The sequence below is a fragment of the Convolutriloba macropyga genome, chromosome 7 (genome assembly GCF_964194025.1).
Source record: "Convolutriloba macropyga chromosome 7, txConMacr16.3, whole genome shotgun sequence".
NCBI lineage: Eukaryota > Metazoa > Xenacoelomorpha > Acoela > Convolutidae > Convolutriloba > Convolutriloba macropyga.
In genome coordinates this window covers 60524951-60549346 of record NC_134474.1, presented here as the reverse complement: position 1 = coordinate 60549346, position 24396 = coordinate 60524951, and the positions used below count along the sequence as shown (strand labels likewise).

General features: G+C 36.4%; 1 protein-coding gene across 2 annotated transcripts in view; it reads left to right on the top strand.

Moving 5' to 3' along the window:
- LOC142343208 (choline O-acetyltransferase-like) overlaps positions 1-24103 on the top strand; it is a 154507-nt gene extending 130404 nt beyond the window's left edge. For both annotated transcript variants that reach the window (XM_075394952.1, XM_075394951.1), the window contains 5 exons: positions 4587-4739; positions 8479-8601; positions 9101-9305; positions 10948-11082; positions 23340-24103. In XM_075394952.1, the coding sequence (XP_075251067.1) occupies positions 4587-4739; positions 8479-8601; positions 9101-9305; positions 10948-11082; positions 23340-23534 (811 nt within the window). In that variant the 3' untranslated portion in view covers positions 23535-24103. The remainder of the gene's footprint in view (positions 1-4586; positions 4740-8478; positions 8602-9100; positions 9306-10947; positions 11083-23339) is intronic.
- The last annotated feature ends 293 nt before the right edge of the window (positions 24104-24396 follow it).

Below are 24396 nucleotides of genomic sequence, written 5' to 3'. Positions count from 1 at the left end.
GAGCTACATTTTGGTCTCTAATTTTCTCAAAAGTTTCTCAACAAAATCTAGGAAGACCACATCTAAGTCATAGCGCATTTTAAAATACTTTCCCGAAAAGTTTACTTTACCTTGTGTAATGTTTCAGTCACCATTTTCTTCGTTTTTAATTGTTGTATCATCAAGCTTCTCGACTGGAGTGGTGAGAAACTTGATTGTAATTGTTGTAATAAAATCATCAAATTAAAAAATAAAAAATGATCACAATAAAATTAGAGTAAAATTACTCAAAAAATTAGACTATCCAATCTTTATTTTGACGTGATCGGAGAATGGACAGATGTCAAACAGTCACTTGTTTTACACAGGTCTAATATGATTTACTCTGGGTGGTAACTCCGGGTTATAGATGCGTTTTCACCTAATCCTTGGCATTACCCGCGCGAGCGTTATAAAGGCTAAAAAATTGCAGAAACAAAAAAAACTCTGACTAAAATTTGAGTTGTAGTCAAAATCAATAACGCCAGGGAAGCAAGCACACATTAACACACAAGTAAAAAACACACAAGTAGGTTTTTACTGTCCGTTTTTGATGAATTTCGTTAGGAGTTTTCTCTAGTCTGATTTCTCAACTGATCATCGCATCATTCTTTTTTGGAATTCTTCGAGATGGGATGCAATGATGGCTGTCTATATTGCAGAACGCGGTGAACATAAACAAACAAAAACGCTGTTTACTAAGCAAAGCAGAGCAATTGTTCAAACATAGAAATTATTTCCAAAAAATCTTCGAAAACAATTGAAGGTATCTAAAAGCAGCCACAAATATCCTTCACTAATAAAAATCATTTTGCGAGCAAGGCAAGTCAAAAAATTACCCATGTTATTGAACCAATCAGAGTGAAAATGACGTCAATCGCACAGCTAGTCAAAAAATTTCCTGAGTTGTGATATATTACTGAGCTGATTTCTGGTGAAACGTCTCTTCGGCTTTAAGTAACCAAAAGTTATCAGTAGCAGACGGAAACCAAATAGTTTGCAAACAACAAAATTGCTTTCCATTCCAATTAAAAATCGAGTCAGTTGTTTCATTTAAACAATCATAGTTATGTGAGATTTGAGATGGAGTTTTATATAAACTGGCTTTGTTACCATTGTAGCCCACTCAGGTTATTTGGGTTAGAGCTTATGACCCCCCCCCCCCCCACAACAAAAACCGTAATGGACATGCCATTTTTAAACGTGGGTGAGCTATAGTGAAAACACTCAGCAACTGGATAGAGGAACACCCACCTCAAATGATCAGAGCTTTGTGAACAATTTTCTAAGTAAAAAAGCAGTGGTTAGTCTTCTCAATTTGCATCCTCCTCCCGCAATTATTTTGGGTACCTCTTTCTTACATGTCTGAATAAGCTAGAAGAATAGGTCGAAAGCACAGTAAGCAAGCAATATTGGGACCATAGATCGAAAATGAAAACATTCAAGTGGCATATTAGCCAACCAATTTTAAGAACTCACTTATAATACGGAATTTGGCATGGTTGGTTGTGATGATATAATCGGTTGTGATAGATTCATTTAACGTTCTACCATACCACGGGCCGCTAAGGCATGGCCAAAATATGCCAGGCAAGTCTACATGCAGTAATTTTATGTAAGCTTGAAAATAATTCTCAATTCAGCCAAAGAGAATATAAATTAGATTTCGATCTAATCTCCTAATTTCACTGTGCTCAATCTTTCGTCCATTTGATCTTTTGTCCGGTCACCATGTCTAAATGCCATCCTTCTATCGGAATTACTGCAGTGAGTTTTACTGCAGTGTGCTTTCTGACCTTAACTTATTTTAGAAAATAAATAAGCTATTATGCAAAGCTAAAAAAATTATCGGTTGCCTAAATATCAAAGGAATACGGGGCAGAGATTAGGTTATTTTGTCTGGCATGCACAAGAACAAGAAAATGTCCGCAATATGCGTTCACACATAATGTTCCCTGCGTCCTCATCTGCATTATCTACCGAATGAGGAAATGATTGAAAACTTTTAAAAAAAATCACATTTTCTCTGAGAACAATTGGTACGGAAAATTATCAAAAACTCAAAACTATCATAAACTAAGCAAAAAAAGAACCTCACTAGAGGACTGATAAGATTTTTAGACAAGATAAACGGCTAAATAAAACAAAAAAACAATAAAAAAAAATAGTGAAAATCTAATTTTAAAAAACAGGTAGTATCCAAGTTAAATTATCATCAGATAAAAAGCCAAGAGTAAAAAAAACAAATTTTTCTCTACTCCAAAGCAAAAAGGACTGGCACATTGTAGAGTTTTAAAAAAAGCCGACAAAAAGAAGAACAAAAAGAGGAAACTTTAAGTTTACATTGACTTTTTTCAAAATAAAAAATTCCAAGTGTATCAAAACAGTAGCAAGAAATAAAAATAAAAAATAAGTGCATCTTTTACTCTGTAGAAGGCCCTTGTGACCTGTCAGTATTGATCTTTGCGGTAAACTTGATCATTGTTCGATTGGGCTTTAGTCCTTTGAACATAGATGGGATCTGTCTTCAATATCAGAGGACATCGCGATGTCCACAAATATCGTAATCCTTTGCTGTAGGCTTTTCATGTTTTCTTGAGTTTTAGCTGCATTTGTTGTTCTATTGTAATCTTATGAAGGAGTAGGTCTCATTAACCAAAGGTCAATTAGGCATCCTAATGTGGTGTATTCGAACCAGTCCAATGTTGATTTTGGCACCTGATTGCTATTTTTGACTTTGAATGCATTTGTTTCCTTAAAGTGCCAGAAAAATGTTGAGCGCTGTCACTTTATTATTATAGTAGCGGCCCATCTGAAGCTTATTTATTTTGATCGATCTTCTTTCAAATGAAAGATAAACTAATCTGCATAGCGGTTTTAAATTTTTGCAAATAGTTTTGTGACTTTTCCGCTACGGGTTCTACAAAATCCGGAAGACACCTAATAAAGACCCGTGGTATGAAAATCATAGAAACCTTACTTAAAACATAAAAACACTAATTAGTTTAATTTTTGTAGTTCTAGGAAGAAGATCGAAACGGTAATTAATCAATGAGATTCATTTACAGGTTGACTGAAATGGAATTTCAACAAGGCAAATTTTTAAGATTAAACTATTATTGTTTAAAAACAAACAGGTTCAGGGCTATAAGTGCCTTAAAGTTCCAAAAAAACTGGTATCTTCAACTATACTCATTATGAAGCCAATGAGAATTCTGATCGAGAATATGTCCGAAACATATGAGCAAAACACCAATTGAGCCTTCTTCGAACTCTATTGAGACCTCGGATCTTTTCCATCCCCCAAAACTTAATCGGTGCATATTATTTGCACCACCCAGACGCACGTGCCATATTTTTAGATAGTTTTTTTGTTTACTATGTAATGGCACGTGCTCTGTAACTGGGGGTGCATAACGTACGGGGGGCACAATCGGAAAAGATCCCAGATCTCTCCAACCTTAACGTCTAAAGGAAAAGAGAGAAAAGAGACATGTCGATATTTGGCATGAAAAATAATGCGAAAAGATGTCAAAAAAGACAACGCGCCAACACAATTAGATTTTGATTAAAAAAAATCAGCGATGAGACAAAAATTTAACCCTCTATCGCTATGCAACTAAAAACACGTAATTGGTCTGTATCCTAGCGTAAAATTGGATAATCTTAATCTAATATCTCAAAAATATCGCTAAATATTGGCTAATACCTCAAAAATAAATGATTCATTTACGATAAATTTTGAACTTAATTAGCGAAAGTCCAGCAATAATTTATTTTCAGAACACTTTCTGAGCAAGCGGAGGTCAAAATAACCATCATGCTATCGAACGAAGATTGGGTCAGCAGTATTTAGGTCTGAATTTTAAGTAAATTTGAACAAAGGGGCTGAAAATGCATATTTTGTTCCTTTTCTCGTGAAAAAAGGCAGAATTATCAATTATTTAGTAAAAATTTCAGCCAAAAAATTCGGATCAATCAAATTTTTCGGCAACACTGTCATTCACAGAATTAACATAAATATAGCAAGATTTGTTGAAACTTGAGCAACACGACTTATGTGAATAAAACCAAAAAATCAGTCGAATTTTCACAAAACTTGAAGCCTCGAAAACTCGTCGGAAAAGGCAAAATCCTAGAGTTCTTTTTAGTTTTTTATTCTACACTTGACAGGCTTTGTGATGATAGCACTCATTAACTCTGTTCAATGAATATATCGATCGGTCAAAATTCACTGAACAAAACGAAAAGCCATTTGATCATATAATTTTTTCCCCACACTAAGGTTGGATCAATTTTTACTCCAGCTTTTTACATAACATAAAATTTCAGTTCTTCGTTGGAGATATGTCATTTCTGCTGCATCGCATTTTGTGTGGTTCGAAAATTTAAAAACAAAAAAGTTTCAGATGCAAAAGGATATTGAAGTCAATGTACATTTTAAATTATGCTCAAATTCGAAGTAGTAAAGTTTTTGTTTAAAGACACAAATACCTTTAAAAAATTTCAAGTCTCTTTTTTCAATACTTGAGATTCTTCAATACTATTTTCTGATTTTCTAATTTCAGAGATGAACAATCATCGGATGGTGGTGTGGGTGTGTCAACATCTGATGATGTGTGGAAATCCAATGAGATCTTAGGATGCCCAAAACACCTCAAGTGGGACTTAGACTCCAAGGCAGTTGAACAACTGAACAAGATGAAATCGTCATTCATGAGGTGTCATTGATTCATATATAACAGCACCAGCTATCCAAATTGCATATTTTGTTGCGATGGAATGCAACTGGACATTCACTGCCAGGTCAAAACAAAAAGTACAATTGAAAGTAGATTAAGGGAGTCATAAAGGGAACTTGTTAAACGTAAATATCGGTAGAAATAAGACGTCTGCAGAACAGGAAAGCACGAGGAATCCGGTCATAACAAATACCCAAGAGCGAGACATTAAGATCACAGGGTAAAAGAGTGCTGTAGAATTCGCCTTTAGAGCTGATGCGCACTTTCAGGTACAACAGTGAACCAACAGTTCACCCTAACAAAAATGAAATTGTTCGTCTACCGATAACACGGCAGCTGAGAAAATGCTAGATTAGAGGGCCAATGAGACTTGCCATTTATGAGAGTACTGGACAAGACAAACTTAAAAATCAAACAATAGCAAACACTAATCACAACCAAAACACCCTGATTATATTTCAAAAAAAACTTATAACAAAAGGAAACGGAATCAGACAAACATGAACTAAACCAATTAAGTTGTACTTCATTAGATAAGATAGGAGACCGATCATTAATGAGACTCGGTAACAGGTCGACAAAGGTTTCCACTGCATCGCAGTTTGTGTGCGTTTTTATTTTTTAAAACATCCAATTTCAAATTTATTACAACCAATAGGTACCATCTCGGCTTATTAACAAGGTAAGTTTTTACCTCATAGGAAGCAATTGAGACCTGCTATTATCCATAATATGTCAGACAGCAACAAGGAGAACGGCAAAAACGAAAAAAAAATCATTTAAGTTTAACAAGGAAGCAATGTCGCAACCGCGAAAAATATAAACTCATCTTGGAACACACTAAATATCTTCAACTGCGCAATTTCAATTTGGCAACCCCATTAGTGTGACAATGACGCAGCAAAACAGAAAACTCACAAATGGGCAAATATCTAAACAGCACATGCGTAGAACCAAAGCCAAAAAAAACCGTTAGTTGAAAATAAAACCATTGTAGAAATCGGATTTCGGTTCATTAGAAAGTGGATGCAAGCTGCAATTACAGAAAGCCAGCTAAAACGAACAGAAATGAGATAAAAATGAAAAATCTCCAAAATCCACCGAACTTTGTTCAAGTTGTTTTCAAAAAACTTTCTTTCAAAAATTCTAATAAACCATAAGATTTCAAGTTAAAGCAAAAACAGATTATTTTGTAGCAACTCATGAAGCTAGTTGAGTTTTTTGTTAATGAAACCGTATCATCAGACGAACAAAAACATCAAATGTGGAATACGGACAGAACTCAAAATTTCATAAACAATTTTTCGACACAGTGTTGAATCATTAAAACTGCAAGACATCGAACACCAATAAAAATTTTAAATTGACAGATAGAATTTGAATTTTCTGCTTTTGTCTCCTTTGATTTTAAATGTCTTCCTTGAAAAGGGTCTTTAATAAAAAAGACAAAAAAAAGAATCACAAAAGTTGACAGGTATCAAAAACTCACAAATTTTATAAGAAACACACATTTTACAGCTTTAAAGACGAAAATGAAAACATAACCAACTGAGCTAACACTGTTTAAACCAGCATGAAGTTGATTAGCTCTGTTAAAAGAACAAAAATTAGAGACGAAAACAATAAATCAAATAAGTTATTTGAGGGAACGGTTTTGCAGCCATTAACTCAAACAATGCCGATTGGAATTTGTTATAAGAGAAATCAGGAGTGTATCAGGCATAAGAAAAATATGAGGAGTAATTTTGACATCACTTGGAATAATTTTTCCTATGTATAGTTTGACACAAAACTATATGCTGGCAGAAAAAAGACAAAAAAAAATTGGCAAACTTCAAAACTTATTTGACAGTTTTCTAAAACAAACATAAAGCCCTAAGAGGCTAGCAACTGCAAGATTTGCAAAGTACCACTTCTAGCCCTTATAGAAGCCAATGCAATCGTTGAATAATAATAGGACGAAGTCAAGATGCTGCAAAAAGACTGACAAACGAAAGCAAAACAAAGGAAATCATTCAAAAAATTTACTAAAACACATTGTCAAAGCCCAAAAAAAGTGTTTTTCTCTTAAGACACAAAATATGTTCATTTGGCCCTATTTGGTTGTAAATAAGATCTGTCGCTAAGTGATCCTTGTTGTGAAATGTTTCTGGTCGTTAATCAACATTTAAATATCAAAAACGCAAAATTATTTTGAAAGAGACCGCGCCCTAATTTAATCCGAAAAATATTAGATTGTAAGAGTCCAAGATGAATCAAAACCTAGCCCTGATTTTGCTGTGCGTCCAGGTAAAACAATTAATTGTTTTATACGTTTGCAAAAAATATCAATTAGCAGGTAAAATATTTCAGTAAACCAAAAATAAATGATGCTTTCTGCATAATTACTGTATAATTAATTTTTTTTGAAAAGTCGGCTTCTATAGGAAACGATTCCTGAAGATTTTCCTTAGGAAATGAAAATAAAACTATCCTTTTTCGGAGTTTTTAAAGATTTTGACAGCGTCTGTTAGGTCTCCATTTTAGAGATATTTAAACAAGGTGGTTTAAAAAAGCTTTTTTGAAACAATTTTTGTTTTAACAAAGTCTGAATTTCAAAAATTTAGCAAAAACATTGAATAAAGACTCAGATAAAATCAATCGGCAAGCCTCTTCTATCCTTATAAGTAAAACCAATCACATTGCTGTTAACAAATTTATCAAATTTTAGCCAAATTTGCAAAAAAAATTTAGTCCAAAATTAAAGAAATTGTGAATAAAAACGACGGATTTCCGTCTGCTATTTACAAAAATTTCATCCGTGATAACTCCGTGTAAGAAACCAAAAATTTAAAAAATCTTTTTAATTCAATATGCTACGCTGGATGGGCTTTTTTTATGATACCAGTCTCAATTCTCTACGATGAATATATCGATCGGCGAAAATTGATTGAATAGAAAAACCCAATTGAGCATATAGTTCCTCCCCCCACAGATGGGTCGGAACAACTAAGTTATACAAGGTTAAAATTATACATGACTTTTGACTTCTATGATTTCCTGATAATCGTAAAAGTTTCTGTACAACTCGGGCCCAGGTTGTAGGGAATAACGCTCGAATTTACTTGGTGCGAATCACCTTTAAACTTCGCGAAAGTCTAGTTAATGGTCAGATACGTTACCTATGAGAACCTCCTTATGTTCAGCTATCGTAAAAGCAACTTATGACAGAGACATAGAAAAATTAACTTCCTGAACTTCAGCTTTTTGTTCTGATGCTAGTTTCTGATCTGAGGAGCACAACTGGGTCTGATCAGGTTCAGTTTTGAGCGCACTTCAGTCTGATCAGAAAGAAATTCGAGCGCAAGTTTAATCACACGTTCTCAACTTGCTTTCTGCGCTCGAAAGTATGATCAGGGAACAATTTGGAACGCATGAAAGTCAGAGGTGATTTCGGGTTCAAAATTCTGGACGGTTGTGGGTTGAGTCTGGGCTATGGTCGCAAAATAAGATAATGGTCTTGGCTGAGTCTGAGGTCGTTTTGATCTGCGATGGTCAGATTCGAAATGACTTCGAGCGCACACAACAATTCGACTACGCAAATGCCTGCATAGAGGTCAATTTGCTCTGTGACGGTCTAATCAGAGTTCCATATAGTCATAGCTGGTCTGCGCAGTGCCTTTTTGGACGTACTGCTTTCTTGAATTCAGTATGTTAACAGTTATGATGTGTTTTATAGAAATGCAGCAGATGTAAATCTGGACTATGTCGTACTGGCTGACTTGAACAAATTGACCATCAAGAGAGCCCGCATCAATCCAGACATCTTTGTTCAACTCATGCTACAACTGGCTTACTATAGGTAGATTCTGTGGACAATTGAATTTTCTGACTGTCATAACCAGAGTGCAAAACAACAGAATTATCAAACCATTTTTATAATCAAATTAATTGTGATTAGGTTAATTAAATATCGAAAAAACGACAGAGCTTGATAGCTGCATAATGATGCGTTGGTTAAAGCAGAGTTTTTATTTCACCAACTGTCGCAAGGAACGCTCGATTCTTGATGCTCACAAATAGTTATCTGTATACGATTCAAACTTAAAAATTCTTTAGAAATCAACCCCCCCCCCCCCATTAAGGTTTAGAATATGACAATATATAATTAATCCAATCACACACTTATAATGGTATTCATAAATGGTGATGGCTATTCCCACCTCTTAATAAAAGATACATAGATCTTTATCAATGTAAAAAAACGTATATTCGTTCGTCAGCATAGATTGACATTTTTTTTACAAGTTAAGGATGTTAACGACGGAAACCGTTCCGATTTGATAAATTAGCATCTTTAGAACTCATGGCTGCTTGTGTCACTCTTACGAAAGCGCCTCACTTCGTCGCTTCGATCGAGGAAGAGCCGACAACATCCGGGCGAACAACCCAACAACTCTCAAGTTTGTCCAAAAAGTTTCAGAAAGAGACTTTCTGGAAAACATCACTGAGGCTAAGAAATTGCTACTTGAAGCGTGCACAGAACAACAACGTCAAATTGATACGGTAACAACAACTGTCATGATAACCTATCGTTTCAGGGTCACATTGGCAGTTTCAAGGCAGTTTCAAATTTTTGGTATCAAGGCAAAATACCCAATGCCAATATACTCAATATGACGAAATACCTAAAATATAGGGTTGGGGTTAGGGTTAGCGTGTGATCAGATGCCCTATAGCAATGTTAATACACGGGAATGTATTCATTATAATACGATAAAACATTCGAGGAATTGGGCTACAATAATAAGTTGAGCTGTTTTTGAAAGAAAATCCTTAACTATTTTGCACAAAAAAACTACTTGCCTGTTGAGATACATGGTAATATTAATACATGGTAAGATACAAATTTGAGGAAAGAATTTACAAAGGATGTACCCAAGCCTGCTTTCACAAACTAAGGCAGACCCAATGTGGGCTCCTTTTACAGCCTTAAAGTATAAAGAGCTAGAGCTACTTATTTCTGCGCGCGAAGTAGACTTACCTATATCTCTATAACTAATAGACTGACTACAGTTAGTTCAGTCCTCTCTATTTAAAAGATAATAGTGTCTTCTCAGTCTCTTATTGGTTGAAGGTGCACATTCAGTATTTCCACTGCTACAAAACATAAGGAAACCTAAATCCATGAGGGTAAAATCAGCCAATTTAGCAATTACGTATTACCTTTGCAGTGTCATCGTTTCAACTAACCTAATAGATTAATAAAATCATTGCAGTTACAATTGTAAGTAGCCTTTGTAATCATGCCAGTTTTGAAATTTCGAAATGAAGGTTGTAAAAAAACTAAATGTTTCTATTCCCGGGTCGAGATTTTTGGCTAAATTTTTGTATGAAATGCGGTGAATGCGGTGAATTTTTGTAAAAAATGCGGTGATTGCGGTGAATGCGGTGAATATAAATATTTCACCGCATGTCACCGCATTTCTTACAAAAATTCACCGTATCGAGTTTTGTGGCAATTTAATGTAAAAAATGCGGTGAAAGCGGTGAATGCGGTGATAAAAATAATTCACCACATTTCTTACAAAACTTCACCGCGAAATTCAACGCATTTCTTACAAAAATTCACCACATTTTCTTTCCAACGTTTGCTCAATCTGATTTAATTTTACAAGCAATATCACGAAATTACATGACAGTTGGGGCAATGGAATAAGCTGTTGAAGACATGCAGGAGGTCAGAGGTTCGAACCTGTCAAAAGTTTCGAGAAGTGCCTTCTCGAAACTTTTTTGTCGGAGAAAGATCCTACCGAATGACAGTCTTGTGTGAAGCTTCATTTTTGTAAGAATGCTGAGGACGCGGTGAAGATAAATAATTCACAGCGATTCACCGCATTCACCGCAAAAAGATGTAAGAAATACGCGGTGACAATTCATCTTTTTTTCACCGCATTTCACCGCATTTCTTAAGAAAATTCACCGCCAAACCTCGACCGGGTTCACTCTAACCTTAAAAAAATTCTCTATGAACCTTTTCTGTTCCCGAGAGGTCAAAACAGTTGACATATTGACTATTTCTTACATTAAGGTATCTGTTCGCCATAAATCTGAATTTCAATCTAACGTTTTCTAAATTATAATCCAGTGCCTTCTCGAAACATTTTTGTCGGAGAAAGATCCTAGCGAACGACGGTCTTGTGTTAAGGTAATTCGGGGAAGGGGTGCCGACATGCTTCTTCAGTGCATGAAAGACTTCTGCAGAGAGAAACAAGTTGCAGAGCCTTTCCTCCTCTCAGAGGAGTTCGCAGACACTTTCAACTTCAAACTAACTACCAGCCAGGTAACAATATTGGTTAATTTCAATTACCACTAGGTCAGAAGTAGTAAAATGGTTCTAATTATACGGTTCAATGAAACAATAAAATTAACCTAGAAAAAAAGGTAAGCTAAAGTTAATCGCGGCACACTTCGATTTCATCAATCAAAATAATTTGCATGAAGTTACAGAAAATTGAGACATTTTATTGTGTACATCCTTACTGTCCAGGGGGAAACTGGCAATCAAAACCGGAAAAAATATTCAGGTAGTTCTCAAACACCAATGAATAACACTAATTTCTAAACAAAAGGCATCCTAGATTCCACCAAAATGAGAACATTTTAAAAAGGATGAAGAATGAAAAGGAAAGCAAAAATATTCATATAAATTACATCTGTAATACAAAACATAAACGACTAACGTCAGACCAAATACTCTCAGTATACTAGCGAGGGTTGGGCTTTAGTAGTAACTAGCTTAAGCTTGGGGAGCCCATCTACACTGGATTTAAAGAAGTCCAAAACTCGAAGAACAGTCACTAACAGCATGAATTTATGTATCCTCATCAGTTTTGGCGAAAAAATTTTTTTTTGGTTTTACTTAGACATCTGGGCATTTTCCCATTATAGCCCCCCCGTTATGGTATATTTACCATGATGGTCGGGCTATAGGTTATCTGCCCGAGTCGTAAACAGAAGTTAATCTTGTAAGATCTTCCAAGAGTCTTGCAAGACTCTTACAAGACGTTGTTAAATCTTACAAGATTCTTACAAGATCTTACAAGATTATCTTTTTCTTACACGATTCTTACAAGATTCTTACAAGATTAACTTTTTCTTACAAGATTCTTACAAGGTTAAATTTTTCTTACAAGATTCTTACAAGATTAATTTTTTTTGTACAAGATTCTTACAAGATTAATTTTTTTCTTACAAGAATCTTAGAAGATTAACTTTTTTGCAAGATTTTTTTAAACAATAGCCTAAAAACCTAGTTAAAAAGCGCCCAACTATAGCCGAAAAAGACCTTTCCTACGTTGTAGGGACACATACCGACAAAAAACGTCCTACGTCCTATCCTATAGATTAAGAACTGAATTTTTTAAATAAATAAAAGAAGCATCATAAGAAAAACAAAGGCATCGTATTTTCAATATATCACAACAAGAAAACCAGAGAAGATCCTTCGCGCTGTTGCTTTTTTCTTCTTCTCAAACTTTTTGTTTCTTTTTCTTCTTTTTGAACTTTTCTTTGCTTTCTTTTTGTTTCTTTTCAACCCGGATGTCCTCTCCTCGTCATGGTTGTGTCGAAAATCCTTAACAGAAGACAAAAGTGAGCAACATAGAACAGCAGGAAAAGGTGAATGGATACCCCCTCCCAAAGCAAGCCTAAGAAGCCAAAGCAGAAAAGGGCAGCAGCAAAGCCCAGCAAAGCAACACCTAAGGCCTGCGCCAAACACTTAAGTGGAGGGGAAGGAAGCAAGCGCAAAAAGTCTTTAGCCTAAGTTGGCGCAGATGGGGGGCTATAATTGGAAAGAATCGATATTTGTAAGGCTTCACAAGAAATACTTGGTGGCTTAATACTCTCGCACTTTTAACAGTTATCCAAGTTCCTCTACACATTAAGTCGCGGGTTAAAGGAAAACTGATGACAAAAAAGGTAGCGCAAAAAATCTCAGGAAAAACACCGGCATTAAAAAACTGGTACCAACTTATTATAAGAATATTTTGTGAATAACTAAACAAAATTTGCGTCCACATTTATGAATCAAAAGACAAATTAAATTTTATCTATGATCAACATTAAGTATCAATACCAGCCTGTTAACATGGCTACTCCGGGCTCCTATTTCCAATCACATTCAGCTCTTCAAAATAAAAAGAAACTTTCGAAGAAAGACGACAACTTCGCGACTATTGACTGAATCTTAATCAAAAAGAAGACGCTACCCAAGGCAAACTTCTGATTAACATAGAAGCTATTTGCTGTTGCACAATGACCCCCCCCCCCCCCCCCCAAGCAACAGAAATAGAGTGGTCGCTACGCGATAATTCCCTTTCGGTTGTATGTGATACGGTGTTACTCAAATCGGTTCAGAAACTTGCTAACCAGTATCATCACGAAATCAATTAAGCAATCTTAAAATACAATATCACAAGGAGACTTGGTAATGTGCGTTTGCACATTATGTTCTGACCACGCTCATCCGAACTTTTGGGAAAATGCGATGGAAAATTTTAAAATTTTGAAGAGTATTTCGTACTTTGTAATTTAAAACAAGAATTAAACTAAAGAAAGACAGAAATCTGTGAGGGTGATGTTAATACCAATGAATTCTTCTTGAATTTCACGAAAATGGAAAAATGGACAGAAATTGAACTAATAAAAACGTATGGTTTGCATTGCTTTTTTTAATCAAAGAATCACTTCATCAAAGAAGTTATTTTTAAGCATAGAATTCAGCTTGTGAGTGGTAGAAAGCACCATACAAATAGTTTGATTATAATTCCCTTAAGTAGTTGTTGGGAGACTTTTTCACTGAGACTAACAAAAAAAAAACAAAAAAAGCATGAGTGAATCTCAGAAAACAAGATTATTTTTTAAAAACAAATAGTGTTAAACTTTTAATTTACACAGATGAATTGGAACCAAAGCAATATTTAAAGGACGATATTAGTGGTTCTTGTAGACATATTCTTACCACGACTGAAAAAAAAGAAAACAACTATAATATGCATAAATTACACAACTTAAATAGTCATTGAATTTCATCATGTCAAAACTATTAGATAACGATAAAACAACAAAATTTTTCAAATGCGTTTTAATAGGGAAGCAAGGAGACGCGACGAGTAGTTAGCGCAATTCTGCTACAGGACAACAAAAAAACTACAATAACAGGAAAATTGCAAAAAACCGGAAAATTGCAAAAAAAAACTATAATAACAGGAAAATTGCAAAAAAAAAAGGTTTTTTTTGCAATTTTCCTGTTATTGTAGACTTTTTGTTGTCCTGTGGCATAATTGCGCTAACTACTCGTCGCGTCCCATTGCTTCCCTATTAAAACACATACTGATGAGCTCAGCTCAAAAAACCAGAAGCTATTCTTTGGAAGAATTACAAAATTTTCTTTATATCTCACTTGAAAACCATTGGCTCTGGTCATTATCCAGGTTAAGCAAACAAGACTCAAAAGGGAACGGCAAACTAGGGTAAGACGGTAAGACACTCAACATTCGATAACTTTTTAAAAGAGATATTTTACAAGTGATAGAATAATTAAATAAACCAAAAAAAATCAACTGTAAAAATACAGTTTTTGGTATGAACCATACGAAAATCGTTGTTGCATATCGTTAGCAAACCTATATGCCAGGACAAAAAAACAACCAATTGTGGCAAGACTCGAAAATCTTTTAAAAATTATGAGATTACATAGAGATAAAGTAAGTGAAACCAAAAGCTATGAACTGAAATCAAAGATTAGGTTCAATTGTGCCTTACTAGATTACCATTGCAACCTGTCGCTAATGATATTGGGTTTGAGGACAACAGAAAGAGTAACTATTAGAGCCGAAATTTATCACCAGTTTCTCAATTTACTTGAAATAGCACTGTCAAACGAGTTTTGTAAATACTACTCTCAAAGCAGATCAAACATTAATTTCCTATTTACAAATAAGTTATTACTAAATGATGCAATTTACTTTAAAGAATCTAATTAAATTAGTGAAAAGCAGGAAAAAAATTATTTCTTGAAGAGTCTCGTAGAAAACTGAATCAAAAATAGTCCCCATTTAAGTTTACAATGATTTTGTTAGCAGGTTTTTAGGCCAGTACTTCCGGCTAATTTCAACAAAATGGGCTAAGAAACTTTTTGATGCACCCTTTAATGAAACGGGCTTGTGATACCTAAAGCTATCATCATTAATTATTTTACCCGATGCAGTATATCTTATTATTATGTCGTAAAGTAGTTCATTTTATTTGCACTTCATAATCTTGTTCATATTTATTCAGTTTGCATCTTGTGATCTATTAATGATTTCCTTCTTGGTTTCCCGCCTCGTGATCAGACATGTCTGATCACGCATTCACGTTTGCTTACTAGCACATCATTTCATTTCAATCTGCTAACTTTTGCAATTCAAATTCAGTTAACAATTCTCTTCTTCAATCCCGCTCCGCGAGAAAGCGCAAATAATTCAAATCAGGATTTCGATCCGCAAATCTCTATCTAAATAATTCTAAGCATATTCCAGCCTCCACCCGAGTCTATTGTAGAGTCGGTTCAACAGATTGCTGAAAATCAGCCTGAAGGGACTAACATTTCGCCACAAATTGGAGAAGTTTCACCACCCGCTTCGCGGAATCCGTCTCTACTCGAAATAGATACGCCAACCCTCGTTCAGTCAATGACGGCACTCGAGGCAGAATGACATGACTCAGATGAAAATGAATGGGAAAATTGAAACTGCATTTCTTCGAAACCATGTCAATTGAAACATTTCATATATTAATAGTACTTATTTTTAGCTATGATAACCAGTAAATATATTGTTATTATTTATTTAACCGGGGACCAAGTATTAATTTATCAAAATTGTTATTATGTATAAATTCGAAAATTGTATTTAACAATTTTTTTTGTCATTGTGAGGGGTATGTGATACCTGAGGCTATCATCATTTATTTTTTTACCCGATGCAGTATATCTTATATGATGTCGTAAAGTAGTTCATTTTATTTGCCCTTGATAATCTTGTTCATATTTATTCAGTTTGCATCTTGTGATCTCTTAATGATTTCCTTCTTGGTTTCCCGCCTCGTGATCAGACATGTCTGATCATGCATTCACGTTTGCTTACAAGCACATCATTTCATTTCTTTTCAATCTGCTAACTTTTGCAAGTCAAATTCAGTTAACAATTCTCTTCTTCAATCCCGCTCCGCGTGAAAGCGCAAATAATTCAAATCAGGATTTCGCTCCGCAAATCTCTATCTAAATAATTCTAAGCATACTCGCACCGCGAATAGCTACTCTATTTGAAAAGAGTACAACACGGCGCAGTCAGCAACTAAACGAACACCTCTCGGAATTGACCCTTTCTCGGACAAACCTACACCCGATCCCCCTCTTCGCTGGGAGAAATGGAGAGTGCGGTACAAATTGGCACTGTTGGCAAAGGAGAATATCATTCTCGATACGCTACTTGGACCTAAACCTGAGATGGTGAAATTTCCTCTTGAGCCAATATATGAAGAGACAATAGTGGGTGCTTCCGCACAATCGGAGAGAGAGAGGAACGCGCGCAAAGCGCAACAGAAAATGCACTGGCAAAACAAATGCCAAAGACTAATAGAAGTGGGTATCATGTGTGGTGACAAACCGTGGCCACTGGCAGATCGTAAAACTGTATCTCTACTCTACCTAAGCATCGGAATAGAGGGACGTCGCATTCTCAATTGCATGAAACCGCACATCATGATCGATACCCTCGCTACTGTAGACTTCTGGAAGATCGTGGAAGAAGCATTCATTTGCCCTCGCAACATAACTTTCGATCGTGATATCTTTTTGATTACGAAAAAACTTCGGGGAGAAACAGTAGAACATTTTTATGGTAAATTAAAGGAATTGGCAGAAAACTGTGACTTTGAGAACAAAGAAGAGACCCTGATACGCGACGTCTTCATCACTAATCTGATGGATCCTGAAATTCAAAAGGAACTCCTAAAACAAACCGTCGAACTGCGGCAGGTTTTGGAGCTAGCAATCAACATGGAACTCGGGATGCGAAACCATCATCAAATACAGCAACACAACAAGACGGTTGTTCCGGCAAACGTCAACGCGGTCCAATTCGCCAATAATTCCCGAAATTCGTACTGGCAAAATACGAACAATGCCCCAAAACAAAACAATCGTTCGACACTCAATTGCTCAAATTGCGGAGGAATGTGGCTTCCGAATCACCGCGAAAAATGTATCGCGAAAGGCAAAACGTGTAACAATTGTGGACTTCTAAATCATTTTGCGAAGGTTTATAGAAAACAAAAGAATGTGAATACAAAACCACAAAACTCAAAGAAAAAGATGGTACGTGTTGTGGAAGAAGAACCGCATCCCGAGGACTCAGTGAATTTTCTACAACCAGACAAACTGTATGAATCGGACTACAGTAGTGGAGAAGAGGATAACACGGTTGCGGTGATTGAGAACGCTGTAGAGGAAGTAGAACCACTCAACATGCCAATCAAGATTGGCAATCTCAACACTACACTACTCGTGGACTCCGGGAGCGCATGCAGTGTTCTCAAACGTTCACTCGCATCGGAAGTGGTACAAAGCAGTCCTCGCGCTTTCTGGATTAACGAATAGGTGTCCCCACAAGTTCGGAACTTTTCAAATGAACTAATCCAGGTTGAGGGAAAGATACAATCCCCAATAGCGAGCAAGGGTTGAACATGTGATTCAGCAACATTCACAGTTGTATCTGACGGACTATAGTCTCTAATTGGCTGTGATATTTGATCAACTTGGTTTGGCAGTGACTCAATCTACATCTCAAAAAGGTAATCATGTCAACAACATTTCATCCCCAGAATTCAAAGAACAAATCGCAAAAACTTTTCCTGAATTGATATTGCGTATTGGAAGATCAAAAAGTCATGTAGCAAAATCTAAGTTTCACAAAGATTTCCAACCTAGACATCAAAAAGGTAGACGTATTCCAATTAACCTACAAGAAAAAGTTAATATCGAACTTAAAAAGCTGTTAGACGAAAAACATATAAAAAAAACTTTTAAGCTGCCCTGATAAGTATTTCATATCACCAATTCTGGTCACGGTAAAGAAAGACCAAACAATAAAGATCGCACTGGATTCAAAAGTTTTAAACAAAGCCATTCACAAGAATAAATATCAGATGCCGAATATTGATACGTTAATTGAATCCATTTCTCAACAAATAAGTGCTCCCGCGTCGCAAAACACAGCGTACTTCTCTACGATTGATTTGAAATACGCTTACACTCAGTTGAATTTAGACGCTAACACGGCCAATCACTGTAACTTTAATATCATCAGTGGTGATATGACCGGCACTTACAGATTTCAAACAGGATTTTACGGTCTCACAGATATGCCAGCTGAATTTCAAAAAGCTATGGATTACACCCTAATTGGATTAAAAAATACATATTGTTTTCTAGACGATATTTTGATTGCTAGTAAAGGATCTCTGGAAGAACATAAAAACTATGTAATGAAATGTCTGCAACGATTAGATGATGAAAATCTTAGGATACAACTTCCTAAATGTCATTTTGGGAAGTTAGAAATTGATTGGCTTAGATACCATATCTCGCAATCAGGTATCTCGCCTCTCGAAAGCAGAACAGCTGCTATATTAACACTCGAAGCTCTAAAAAAACTCTAAAGAAACTCCGTTCTTTTTTGGGATCAGTTCACTACATTGGGAAATTCATCCCTAATATTGCTCAAATTAGTTACCCCCTCGGCCCATTACTGAAAAATTCATCAAAATTTATCTGGACAGCGGAACATAAGAACTGTTTTAACGAGATTAAAACTCGCATTGCGAACGCAACCGCAAACAGCCACTACAACCCGCAACTCGAAACGCGCGTGAAATGTGATGCGTCACGTTCCGGCCTCGGAACAGCTCTTGAACAACTAACAGTTGATGAGTGGAAACCAATCACATTTGCGTCTCAATTTTTAAATTCATGCGAAGAACGTTTTAGTGTAAATGAACTCGAACTTCTGGGTGTAGCCTGGTCAATTGAATATTTCAAAAACTATTCGTATGGAAAACATTTTACGGTGATTACGGATCATCGTGCACTTTTATCAAACATGAAAAAAAATAGATTGAATAAATCCTACAACAGCAGATTGACCCGCTGGGTCGATCGCTTACTCCCATTTCAATTTGATATTGAACATCTTCCCGGGGCGAAAATGGGTTTATTCGACTACATTTCTAGACACTCGTCGCAAAAAGCTAAAAAGGTATCAGCATATGATGAGGAACTCATTGTAGCGAAGTTAAAATTAATCTCTAAATCTATCGATGCGTTAGAATTAAACAACATAAAATCTGCTCCTCCATTACACCAATTATTAATAACGCACAATCCTGCATTGCAAATCACACCTACAATTGAGGCACATGAACCCGCATTACATATCACACCTAAAACTGAAGCCAATAATAAGCCAATAAACTCAATTAACACACACGCAACACGAGTACGCAAACATGTTTTCTACAGTTCACCCGCGCCGCAAAAACTAGCCTCAAATGCTAATAGCAATTTAAACAATTCGAAATAAGTAGAACACGCGTCGCAATGTCCGCTTAACACTTCTCTCGCTCAGCGAAATACCAGTCAGAATAAACAATTATTCCGAATTCGGAATAAAGTAGCTCACCACCCAAAAGTCTTCACCCAAAAATAAAATCAGTGCTTTTTGCCTCAATTCATTCTACAATCCAGTCGTGTCTTTTAAATTCCACAAATTCAAGTTCAACTAAATCATCATCAGAAATAAATTTAACATAATGCTTTCTAAGAAGCGTATCACTCGCGTTCGTTTCAACGGCACATCCCGCACGGCGAATCAACAATCGGCCAATGAAAACGCAACTCGCCCAACAAGTCAGCGATCTAACTTGCCAAGTAATTCCCGCGCCGCGAATCAACGTAACGAACCTTCTAGCGACACCCGTGCAACAGGTTCTCGTCTAATTACAACGCCGACATCCCCGACTCATTCATCGGACACAAGCACACTTCTCACACCCAGCCCACATGTCCCGACGTGTGACTATATCGTATCGAAAATATTCAACAAGTCGCTGATTGCATCACTGACTAGCAAAGATGCAGTATTGAAAGAGCTCCGGGATTGTATCCTGACAGACAACGAGAGCCGTCTCAAAGCTATAAACCCTTACATCCGTTCTTATTGAAGGGACCTCCACGTACGTTCCGGGTGCGTGTGTTTTGATGAAAAGGTCGCCATTCCGAACGTTCTGCGAGAGGCGATGATCGATGACATACACTCCAGCAACCCGGGTACATGGGGTATGATATGTATGGCCACGCATTGCTGGTGGCCATACATGCATCGAGAGCCCATTGTTAAAGCCACCGAGTGCAAACCCTGCACGGTGATTGGTAAGAACCTTAAATCTGTTATTCCGGCTAGGCAATTTAATCCCCACATACTGTGTGTTGAACCAAATCGAGAAATTCAAATTGATTTTGGAGGTCCAATATTTGATGAAAAGGGTAATGAAGTTTACTTTCTAGCAGCAATTGAGCGTTTTTCTAAATATCCTACTGCATATATTTATGACAAGGCTAATGGACCAAACGTTCTAAAATTTTTGGACATGTATATTGAAAATCACGGGATTCCACGATCTATTCGTCTCGATCAAGCAAAGTGTTTAGTTGGCAATCAAGTAAAGACCTTTTGCAATAAAAATAACATTGATATAATCGAAGCTCCTGTGAACGATCATCGTGCCATTGGATTGGTAGAAAGACTAATCCAAACTATTAAAAATAGACTCGCATGTATCAAAGAGGAAAAATCGTCTACTAACGCTTTTCATGTAAAGCATGCATTAAAGATAATAATCCACCAACTGCGAATATGTAAACAAAGAACAACAAAGATTTCGCCGTTCGAAGCACACTTTGGAAGAAAACCTAACACCCCGCTAAGCGTGATAGCGACAAAGCGTAAATTGTCAAATCTAACATATGAAAACATTGTAAACCACTATTTGGATGAAGACACTGTGATGCCGGAAGAAATCTTTCCAGACAACAAGTGGGTAAACGGCTATCGCAGTGACATCGAAGTGGAAGCCGGTATGTCACGGGCGACGCACGAAGCAAAGGAACGAGAAAAAGCGAGCACGGACGGCGAGTCACGATTCTTCCGAACCAAGGCAATCCGCCCACTCCCGCTGAAAGAACGTGCAGTAGAGCTCAATCTAGCCCGGAAAATTCATGGAAAGAGAAGATCCAAGAAGAATTTAGAGGGGCTTTACGAAGTACTCTCGCCGGGCTCGCACATCCTGAAGGTTAGCCCAACCACCTCGACGATTAAGGAACCCGGCAAAACAGTGGTCACAGTACGTAACAGTGACATTGCGAAATTCTGGACACAATTGGAGCAGCAAACTCCATTGAAAGCATATGCGGACAGGAGGGGACCACGTTCAGGCGAGAAAATTGTTGAAGAACTAATCCAAAGTCACGTAAAAGAATTCTCAAGAAAACAAAAAGGAGATAAAAAGATGAAGCACCAAAAACGTGACCCGGGCAGCGGGGTATCTTCATCCAAATCTAATATCTCATGCGCGATGCGAGGGCGAATCCCCAAAAATCCCAAACTTTCTCGCTATCCGAAACCAACAATCTGACGCCGCCGCAGTTTCGCATAGCGAGGAACCAACAACATCGTACACAATTACGCGGACCGCAGTAGCACAGCAAAAGAGATCGTCACATAGAAATAGGCGTAGCCCCTCATACTACGGATTCGACAGTCCAACTCCAGACTCCACAATTTTGCCACCACCAAAACAACCTCGACGAGCGGGTGACGTGGAAATTTTCCAGCCTCCACCCGAGTCTATTGTAGAGTCGGTTCAACAGATTGCTGAAAATCAGCCTGAAGAGACTAACATTTCGCCACAAATTGGAGAAGTTTCACCACCCGCTTCGCGGAATCCGTCTCTACTCGAAATAGATACGCCAACCCTCGTTCAGTCAATGACGGCACTCGAGGCAGAATGACATGACTCAGATGAAAATGAATGGGAAAATTGAAACTGCATTTCTTCGAAGACATGTCATTTGAAACATTTCATATATTAATAGTACTTATTTTTAGCTATGATAACCAGTAAATATATTGTTATTATTTATTTAACCGGGGACCAAGTATTAATTTATCAATATTGTTATTATGTATAAATTCGAAAATTGTATTCAACAATTTTTTTTGTCAATGTGAGGGGTATGTGATACCTGAGGCTATCATCATTTATTTTTTTACCCGATGCAGTATATCTTATATGATGTCGTAAAGTAGTTCATTTTATTTGCCCTTGATAATCATGTTCATATTTATTCAGTTTGCATCTTGTGATCTGTTAATGATTTCCTTCTTGGTTTCCCGCCTCGTGATCAGACATGTCTGATCATGCATTCACGTTTGCTTACAAGCACATCATTTCATTTCTTTTCAATCTGCTAACTTTTGCAATTCAAATTCAGTTAACAATTCTCTCTTTCAATCCCGCTCCGCGAGAAAGCGCAAATAATTCAAATCAGGATTTCGCTCCGCAAATCTCTATCTAAATAATTCTAAGCATACTCGCACCGCGAATAGCTACTCTATTTGAAAAGAGTACGACAGGGCTCAATCTCCAAAATTTCGGCCAATTTTTAGGCATAAAAACAATCCAACAGTTCAACAAACCTGTTCCATGTGCTCAGGCATAATCAATATCATTATCTGTAAATTTTTACATATTTTTGCCAAGTTAATCAAAATTTAATAAAAAAATCACAGAAAAAAGGAAACAAAAACAACGGAAATCAGCCTAAGTGATCAGCAATCAGAACAACAAATTGTTGTATATCTATAATGGTCTCATGTTGATTTCTGACTCCAGCTTTCTTGATTTTATAAAAAACGCAATTTTCGTATGTTGATTTTTTCTAGTATATTAACGTAAAATTTTCGAATAATAAAAAAAAAACAAAATTAACAACAACTAAGAAATTGAAAAAATGAACTAAAAAGGAAAAGTTTGGGCAGAAATTTTTCCAAAAAATTGTTCAAGAGCAGACCAAAAGAAAACTTTCAAATTATTATAACGCTAATCCATCATTAGGAATTATTTTAAATGAGAAAAGGTAGAAACAATCGAAATTAACCCGAAACCTGAAAAACGCATGTTTTCAAAACCTATGCCTGTATCACCAGCTTATAAAAAAACGCACTTGCAGCCTATGATTGACCTTTTCCATCAATAAGGAGAGGAAAATAGACAACCTAAAAAAACTTGAAAACATCTTTCTGATCCATACTTACTGAGAAATATTTGCGATATCCATTTAATTTTGACTACCAAAAAATAGATACCATAAAAATGGACCATATAATAATGATAAGTCTCTCGAAAGTCTATAAGCTCACAATTTTCTTTTGTTTGCAGATGAGCAGTGGGAAGTCAGAGCAGTTTGCATATTATGGCCCAGTTAGCCCAGACGGGTACGGAGTGTGCTATAACATACACAATGACGTCATCACCCTCTGTGTCTCTTCACTCAAGTCATCCAAACAAGCCAAACATTCTCTCTTCTTGGAAGAGATACAGAATGCCAAGGAAGTTCTTAAAAAGCTAATTTGAATCATAATTTGCTAGATAGAATGTATACTCCCTTATAGTGAAAAATAGTTAGTTCAAGAATGTAAACTATAAATTTATAATCACCAGTTAAAAGTGCAATATTTATCGGGTGCTGATTAATGTGCTCACCATTCCAAATAAATTGTATAACAGTCATCGGAACACTCACGCGCAAAATTTAAGTTGCCAGAAGTCTGCAGTATGCCAGAAGTTACGATGACAGAACTTTCTATATACCCAGTCAAAACTCGACTTTGCTACTAAACTTTGGTCAGTGTACGAGTTGCGTGTTTCAAGCAAGGTCACGTGACTCTTTGAAATTCTGACTTGCAGCTCAAACCCGAACTCATAATCGATGATCCGCAAAATTCGTATATTTCAAAAGAATCGTTTTCACCTCCAGCATAAAGTGCAATTTGTTCTACTTTCTACCCAAAAATGTCGCATTATGATAATTTAGTGTCGTCTTGAATGCAAAAAGAATAGCTGTAGACTTGCAAATAGTAAATTATGACTGAAAATTTGAATTCAATCTAATTGTCAATCTTTCGCACAATCACCACCCAACAATGGAGAAAATACATACAGGAGATTTCTAGGGCTGACCCCTTGAGCTGACCCAACGCCATTTCGAAGCTGTTGAGCACATGCTTTTGCTAATGTCACTTGTTGTTTAGTTTGTATATATAAAGAAAATTGTAAGATCCTTTTATACTTCAAAGAAGTCATACAAATGATATATGACCTAGTATGGTTACTATGAATCATATATGGCCTAGTATGACTACTAAGAATGATTTTGTATGATGAAAAACCCGGGTATAGCTCATATCGAGTATTGAAAATCTCTTAAAACAACTCC